The 8,415-nt window shown below is 53.6% G+C and overlaps 2 protein-coding genes across 2 annotated transcripts; both read right to left on the reverse strand.

Annotated features, from left to right (window-relative positions):
• Positions 1 to 510: 510 nt before the first annotated feature.
• LOC123186500 (mavicyanin-like) lies at positions 511 to 2,094 on the reverse strand. Its single transcript, XM_044598258.1, has 2 exons — positions 1,982 to 2,094; positions 511 to 913 (listed from the first exon to the last, which is right to left on the reverse strand). Exons 1-2 carry the CDS (start codon positions 2,092 to 2,094, stop codon positions 511 to 513), a joined length of 516 nt encoding a protein of 171 aa, XP_044454193.1.
• Positions 2,095 to 3,690: 1,596 nt separating this feature from the next.
• On the reverse strand, positions 3,691 to 4,296 carry LOC123186501 (mavicyanin-like). Its single transcript, XM_044598259.1, has one exon. The coding sequence runs from the start codon at positions 4,204 to 4,206 to the stop codon at positions 3,691 to 3,693; it is 516 nt and encodes a 171-aa protein (XP_044454194.1). The 5' UTR covers positions 4,207 to 4,296.
• Between the last annotated feature and the right edge of the window lie 4,119 nt (positions 4,297 to 8,415).

Here is an 8,415-nt window from a genome sequence, read left to right on the forward strand (position 1 = left end):
CCTGAAAAAGCACCCATCACCCACTTCCATGGCTCTCTTTCCCTCGACGACGGTGACTGTCCCTTGCAACACTAGAAACAGGAACATGTATGGCACTCCACGAGCAAAGGACATGATGTTTTGGCCAGACGATTTTGATCAAGTATGTTCGGGGCGGGGGCCATCCTAATTGTTGTTCACCATTTGTGGCAGCTGGTTCTTTGGGACAATTCATTTACAATCGGGGCAGACTAATTGCATGTCTAATCTATGTGTATATCTTTCTGTAATACAAGTTTAAGTTACGAAAGTCTGGGCTCTTACGTTTAGAACGAACGTGTTTCAGGACAAATGTTGCATAAGACCAAAAGAATCATTTTCAACTAATCCTCCCAAATGGATCAGTAAAACGCAAAGCCCAAATACGTCGAACATACACATAATTACTTGGCTATACACACAGATAATTGCTAGTAATAATTTGTTAACTAAACATAAATTACACATGTACCTGCGAATGTGGAGATGCACTCAAGCCATGAGGCCGACAACGGAAAGCAAAATGGTGAGGCCAAACCCGGTGGCCTCTACATTGGTGGTAGTGGAGACAGGTGTCGGCGGGGGCGCGTTGGTTGCACTTGGGCCGCTGGCCGGGGCGGGTGACGTAGAGGAGGAGCTAGGCATGACATCAATCTTAACCTTCATGCCGCCCGCACAATGACCAGGGAAACCGCAGATGAAGTAGCGGGTGCCGGTGGCGGTGAGGGTGACAACATCATTCCCGGAGTTGAGGGTGGTGACGGGGCTGGCGGTGCTAGAAGAGTCGTAGTCTGCCTTGCTGACTTCGAGGACGTCGTGTGCCTGAGGGGAGTACTTGAAGACGATCTGGTCGTTGGTTTGGAAGTTCCCAGAGGACGCCCAAGTGTTGTAGTTGTTGGAAATATGAGCAATTTACCAAATAATTTTATTAACAGAAATACTAGATAAAGCATGACTAATATAGTAGGGATAAAACAAGTCGTATGTTCTGACAGAGAGAAGGTAAATAGCTGCTGCATATATGAACCGTAGCCTATCATATCTAAAGCAGACAGTATAGCAAGTAGCATATATGAAGTAGAACCTATCATGTGTAGGACAAGGACTAGAACAAGGAACTGCGGCAGAACCTTTAACAGGAAAGACAAGAACACGTACGGGACAACAGCAGCAGAAGCGCTGGACTTGGGGTCGGTGTCCTCGCCTGCCATGTCGTCGAGGAGGTCGTGGACGTCGGGGAAGTAGTCGTCGGTGACCGGATCGTCCGTGATGAAGCAGCCAGTAGTCACGCTGAGCGCTCCCCAAAAACCTTATCACCCTTCTCCCGTACAGGACTCAAAAGGTGCGGTTTCAGAGGCCTACTGTCCCGACCTGCGGTGCACGCCGCAAGACGGGATGGGGAAGAACGTAGCAGCAGCGCAGTGGTCGAAACTTTGTGGCGAGAGGAAGAGGAGCTTCTGTTGTATCTTTCTGGAGAGGAGCGACCTCTCTTATATAGGCACAGGAGAAGGACGCGAAGAGGCTGCGGCAGGAGGTGAAGCAACGAAGGGAGACGAAGCGAACAGGCAGCGGCCGAAGAGGCGCGCCGTTCGAATTCAGTGTCCACTACAGAAAATGTTTCAACTCCCACGTGACCTTTCGTATACCCGTCGTGCGTGGCAAAAATTTAAATATCGGCTCGGCTCATTCCCGCAACCCGCGGCGCAGCGCGCCGAGGCGTGGCAAGGCGGGCGGCGGAGGAGCAGCGCGCGTGCATATCCCTCTTGTTCTCATGCTCGTACAAATAGGGAAAGAACCTCCCTTATAAGGAGGTCCAACTCCCATTAAACTAGCAATGTGGGACTAAACTTTAGTAGTATCTCTTGCCTTGCACAAATGGGCTAAGTGGGCCTCTAAGATTTATTAGGAATTTCTGAAATAGTTATTGGGCTGCCCAAAATAGACTAAATTCCAGCAGTAGTTGGTGTTGAGGTCCCATGCGCCGCTCGGCTCGCCCACGTTGTAGATTGCCGCTGACGCGGTGCTCAGGACGGCCATCGCAGCCACGGCGAGGAGAATGGTTCTCCTGGCAGCCATTGCGGTTGGAACTGAAAAGAGAGCTACCAGAGGAGATTATAACTTGTAAGAACATGAGGTAGACTATCACGATCCACATAGCTTCTTTTTTTTAGGGGATCCACATAGCTTCTGACGTACATCCAATTGTCCAAAGCATTATTTTGACAAAGCTTTTTTTATTAGTGGATTTGACATATTAAAGAGACCCTAAAATTTTGTTGTTGGAATGATTTAATTACATGTACACCCGCAAAAAGTACAAATGATACAGTTGGTCACTATAATGTTATCCTATATACCTAAGTTAATAGAGCTAAACTAGCCATTAGTACTACTCTACATAGAAAATTGGGGGTCCTACTGATTTGGAGGCCCGGTGCAGCTGAACACTCTGCACAGGTGCATGGTACGGGTGGCCAGTTGCGTGCCTTGATTTGAATCGCAGACACTACACACCAGTGTAGAATCTTGAATTTCTAAAAAAGAGTGCAAAAAAAGCACAGTGATCGCCGTCAACTACAATAATATCTACGGTCAATAATAGTTGCTCGTGCTTGATAAGAAATATATATACGTTTTGCTATATAGAGACCTTTACGGACGGTTTCAAATTGTGGACTGATTCTAATAGCAAGATGAGTATTTTCAAAATCAATGTGTTTGCTTTTTAAATGACACGTTAAAGTATCTCGTAATGAAATTTTACACATGCGTAAAATACATCTTTGCATGCGTGTCAATTTTTTCCCTTTTTTTGCCACTTCAAAATTTATTTTCGATTTTTTCGAGAATATAGATGATATAGAGCCTGTGATCCAATACAAATTTCTACTGTTGCTGCCAAGATAAATATGAACTTTCATTTTAGATAAAATTTAGTTGAATTGCAGGCTGAAAACTACATTTTAGCAGTTTTAAATATGCTAATTGTATGTTTCCAACACTAGTATCAAAAGTAGTCCTTGTCGCCATGATATATCTAGGTTTTCCATGAACAATCACCGAAGGAGAGGATCCCCATGTGAATGAATTACTCAAATCACCGCAAAGTGCTGAAATTTTAATTACAAGTTTGCGTGTGAGGAGAGATATTCTATTGCTCATTATTTTTGAGATAGCTCACTAGTCATGCCAAATGGTAGGAGAGATTTTGCCGCCAAGACAAGGCGGATATTTGTAAAATTTAATTCAGTTTAATAATACATCGCACAATGTATTATTTCACTCGATGATGTTATTCTGCAGTCCAGGATGATGCACCGTGGGACAATTGTACGGTTCAACATGCATTTTACAATTCCTATCATGTTTTTTGCCTGGATCTAATTTAAAACATGTTAACTTAACTGTATACTGTATGAAAGCTTTACTTCTTGATTTGAATATTGGAATTTGTTCTTCGTTGGCCTTTTAAGTTGGAGGTTGTGACTTTTTTTGTCGCTGAAACTTGAAAGATGTAAGTGAAGGTGTAAAACAAATCATTAAAGGCTGCAATATAATTAGTTCTCATGTAAAATTCACATAACTACTTGACTATACACACAGATAGTTGCTAGTAATAAGTACATCTCTATACAATAACATACACATGTGTGTGCGACTGCCGAGATGCACTCAAGCCATGAGACCGGCAATGGCAAGCAAAACAGCGAGGCCAAACCCCATGGCCTCCACATTGGTTGCAGCGGAGACAGGTGTTGGTGGGGCAGCGTTGCTTGCATTTGGACCGCTGGCCGGGGCGGGTGACGAAGAGGAGGAGCCTGGCATGACATTGATCTTGACCTTCATGCCGCCCGCACAATGGCCAGGGAAACCGCAGATGAAGTAGCGGGTGCCGATGGCGGTGAGGGTGACAACATCATTCCTGGAGTTGAGGGTGGTGACGGGGCTGGCGGTGTTGCAGGAGTCGTAGTCTGCCTTGCTGACCTCGAGTACGTCGTGTGCCTGAGGGGAGTACTTGAAGACGATCTGATCGCTGGTTTGGAAGTTCCTAGAGGACGCCCAAGTGTCGTAGTTGGTGCTGAGATCCCATGCGCCGCCCGGCTCGCCCACATTGTAGATTGCTGCAGATGCGGTGCTCAGGATGGTCATCGCGGCAACGGTGAGAAGAATGGTTCTCATGGCAGCCATTGAGGTTTGAACTGCAAAGAGATATAGCAGAGGAGATTATAGTTGAGGTGTTGTTGTGTTGGTCTTTGAGCGGAGATTGTGTTTGCTTCCCATGGTGGCTGTGTCGGGTCCTATATATACACCAGTACACTACAGGCTATGCCCTGGTGGGTTGAAGAAACGTGTGTAGTAGGTGGAAGCCTAGGAAGGCATGCAGCTGGTACGTACTTGGTCATACTCAGACACGTAGGAGTATATAAGGCCAACTCCACCGCGTGACCCCAAACGGACGTCCTGATTGGCCGGATTTTGTCCCTTTAGGGCGCCGATGAGTTCGCCCGTATCCGGCTTTGTCTGATGGGTCATGCGTGCGTCCACCACGCGGCCGCACCCAAAATCGTGTCCGGGGTGGACCTGAATAAAAAAAATTAAAAAACTAGAATGAAATAACTAAAAAAGTAAATAAACGCATTTAAAAAAAACATAAAACATATATAGGGGTCGGCCACAAAACGGCCCAGTTTCCACGGCCACTTAAAAGGCCCAGTTTCATAATTAACATATAAAATAAAATAAAATAAACGCCTCCTGCGCGCTCCTGCCGCGCCCGTCGGTGCCGTGGCCGTCGCCGTCTTCACTGGCCGCCGGTGTCGACGTCGTCGCTGACGAGGTCGACGTAGGCCGGCGGCGTCCACAGGTGGGCCGGCGGTGCGTGATAGACGGGGGCGGGCTGGACGGCCGGAGATGCCTATACCACCTCCTCCCGTGGCGACGCCTCCCGCTCCGGTGACCGCGGCGGAGTGGGGCACCAGTTCACGCCCACGCCGGCGGCCATCTCCGGAGCAGTGCAGGACCAGCCTCACCCTTGGCCCAGCAGCTGCTGGAACGCGGCCACCGGCTCCTCCTCCTCGGGGATGGCTACCTCGCCGGTAGCGGAGCGGGCCGTCATCTCCTCCAGGCCCTCCCATTGCCGCTCATCGTGCGTGTACATGGAGTCCTCCATGACACGCGCCATGAGACGGGCCTCCTCCTTGTCCGTCATGCGAGGAGGTGGTGGTGGCGATGGAGATGGCGAAGGCGACGGCGTGGGCGTGACGCCGCGCACCCGCCTACGCCCGCGCTCCTGGGGAGCAGGCGCTGCGCGCTCCTGTCGTGGCCGCCGCGGCCCCGTCGAGGTGCCGGCGAAGAAGGTCGCGCACCGGTGTCGTGCTCATCACGAAACCAGGTGTCCCAGAGCCCGGAGTCGGGGGCGTACCTGGGGTCGTAGAAGAGGTCGTCGGGGAGGAGGCGGCGGCGGCGCTCGATCTCCTTCTCGCTCGCACGGCCGCTCGTCGGGACCGGCGGGATCGGGACCCAGTCGGCGGAGAGATGCCAGTTATTGGGGAGATGGACGTCGCTCCAGGGGAGCGGCGTCCTCGTCTTCCAATAACGGCGGCACACCGACAAGCAGACGTAATGCCGATCGCGGTCGCCGGCGGAAGTGGGCGCGATGGAGAAGGCGGGCGGCGCGGGGGCTCGGCGTGGTGGCGATGGCGAGCCGCGGCTGCGTCCCGACGAGGAACCAGCCTCGCGGTTGTGCTTGCCTTTGCGGCCGGACTTCCAGAGGCCCATTGCTGCGGGCGGCCGGCCGGGGAGGTGTTGGCTAGGGTTTTGGGACTGGGGCTGTCGGGTTTCGAGGAGGCCGCGGGGTGGTGTGGGGCAGTGTGGACGACGACCCGTCCACGCTTCCCACTTAAAGAAGGACGGCGACCGTTCGACGTGCAGATGACAGGTGGGGCCGCCCGCTCGTGTGCATTGATGTGGGCGGGTGGAAGGTAGGTGGCCGCCTGCCACGCGGCCCCGACGCAGACGAGACGCACGTCCGTTTGGTGTCCGTCGCGACCCAAACCCGGTGCAAATTTGCGCTCGAAATGGATCAGCCCGGACACAAAACGGATAAGATGAATCCGGGCCGTCGCGCGCTGGGCCGCCTCCTTTATCCATTTTACCCCAAACGAACGGGGTCGGACAGGATAGGGTCGCGCGGTAGAGTTGGCCTAAGATAATCATCGATTGACTGAACATCTGTGTTGTTGGCCTGCTGACCTTTCACGCGTTTCCTTTTCTTTTCCTCCAGTATCGACGCGGTTTACAAGACATAAAGTAGACTACCACAATCCACATACCTTGTGACGTAGATCCAAGTGCCCAGCTGCATTTCAACTCCCTCTAAAAAAAGCCTTTAACTTCCTCTGTTAAAATTGTCAGCTTTCAACCACCTGATTTCCAGCTGGATCACAAATTCACAACTAATTAAAATTGCAGCTTTCAAATTTCAAGAAACAAAAATCACAACTCTCCTAAAAGCAGAATATATTTATGGCAAAGAAGTCTGACATTAAACTCAAGAAGTAATGCTTTTGTATCACACATTTATGAAATTTGAAATTGGTAAAATGGTGTATTCAGCCCGCGAAAATTCAGCGGATCAAATGACTCACTTTGCATCATCCTAGACTGTAAAAAAAGGTTTAGATAATGAATAAGAATATGTTAAAATACAACCGGGTTCCCTTGCCCGACCAACCGTACAACACTACAGTAAGTGTGCATGTGCAACGCACGACCTCCACTACTAATCAATAAGACTTTCCTCTCTCTCGTACGACACTAGCGTAAGACTTTCCTCTCTCTTGCCCGTGCCGCTCTCGTGGGCGGCAGGGCGAACCCTAGCCGCCGCCGGCCAACGACCCTCCCCCAACCCTTCCTCCCACCAGCCGCCACCGGAGTGCGCCGTCGGGCGAAGCCCGGCTGGCGTGGGTGGCGGAGGGGCCTTCTTCCCCTTCTCCCATGGCTTCCGACGGCGCGGGACGCAGGGCCGCGGTGAGGAGCGCGACGTTCGCGCGGGACGACGCGACGGCGACCTGGGCGGCGTGCCGGTGGCACGCCATGCGGCGGAGCGGCGACGGCTGCGTGGTTCTGGAGGCGCGGGCTTGGGCGTGGGGCGGGCGAGGTGGCTGGCTGCTTCGAGGCTTCCTCATCAGATCCCGACGACAAGGGTCGCGGGCCGCAGCGGCGCGGGCTGGGGGCGGTGTCCGGCTAGGGTGGGCCGACCTCTAGCGTGGTGAGGCGTGCCGGCTGGTGCGCTGGAGGCTGTAGATCTGGTGGTGGCTGCGGCATCGCCCGTGCGGTCGATGCGGGTGGTGGTGGCAGTGGTCTTCGGGAGGGGGCGGCGGCGATTGTCGGCCAAATCAGCTGGGATCTGGCCCATGGCCGTCGGTGGGCGGTTTGGGGCTGTCCCTCGGAGTCTCGGTGGGGATATGGGCTGCCGCGGCGTGGTGGTGGCTCATGGCCGTGGTCTGGATCGTGTCACGGCGGCGGCTGGTCATCTCCGGCGTCGGCGGTCCGTGGGTGGCCTGGGTTGGCCTTCGATGCCTCTTCTCATTGCCCGGCGCTATCTTCGTCGAAGGGGTGGTTCTTTCCCGGCTACGGTCCATCGCCCGTCTCGCGCCCGGGGCTGCAGGACGGAGCTCGTCTCGCGCCCGGCAGCAGGATGAGCTCGTCTCACGCCCGGCAGCAGGACCGCTTTTGTCTCACGCACGACAGCAGGACCGAGCTCGTCTCGCACCCGGCAGCAGGACCAAGCTCGTCTCGCGCCCGGTGCCGCAGGACGGGTCGATGGAGGCTTCTTTGGCCGGCCTATTGGGTCTCGGCGTTGGGGGACCCCTAGGTTGGTTGGGGTAGCGGTGGGACACGGGGGAGGTGGTGTCTAGGTCTTGGATGCCAGGGCGGCGGCCCTGGGGATGGTTGCCCGATGCTCAGGGGCAGAGCTCGTGGCTCGGTGCTGCCCAGTGACCATGGCCGTGTGGGCGGCGTGGTTGCGGGGGTGTGGCATTCGGTGGCGGTGAGTGTTGGCCGGGGTGAAAACCTGTTCTATCTTCGGACGGTCCGGCGGCGGCGAAGCTCGTTACCTTCTTGAGGGCGTCGTCGCGGCTCTCATTGCCCGTCGTGTCGCTCCAGGGAAACTCTGACCCTCGGGTCGGGCGGTGGCGGCACTCCGGTGTCGTATCCTTCCTGAAGGCATCGCCTTGGAGCCCACGGTTCATCATATGCGGCTTCATCTCTTCGCGGTGGCGTGTTCACGGTCGAGGACCCCGGCTGCTCTTGTGTGCTTAGGGTGGTGTTGTTGCGCTCAGCGCCTTGTATCTTGTCTTGGGTGTGTGCGTGTGTTGTGGGGGTGTGTTTGTATCG

This window comes from Triticum aestivum, chromosome 2A (assembly GCF_018294505.1).
Source record: "Triticum aestivum cultivar Chinese Spring chromosome 2A, IWGSC CS RefSeq v2.1, whole genome shotgun sequence".
Lineage (NCBI taxonomy): Eukaryota > Viridiplantae > Streptophyta > Magnoliopsida > Poales > Poaceae > Triticum > Triticum aestivum.

Bases quoted from the DNA above. Each gene is read 5' to 3' on its own strand.
- LOC123186500 (XM_044598258.1), bottom strand. From the start codon at position 2,094: ATGGCTGCCAGGAGAACCATTCTCCTCGCCGTGGCTGCGATGGCCGTC. The intron at 914-1,981 runs CAACTACTGCTG...TCATATTTCCAA, and splicing joins GGCGCATGGGACCTCAACAC to CAACTACAACACTTGGGCGT.
- LOC123186501 (XM_044598259.1), bottom strand. From the start codon at position 4,206: ATGGCTGCCATGAGAACCATTCTTCTCACCGTTGCCGCGATGACCATC.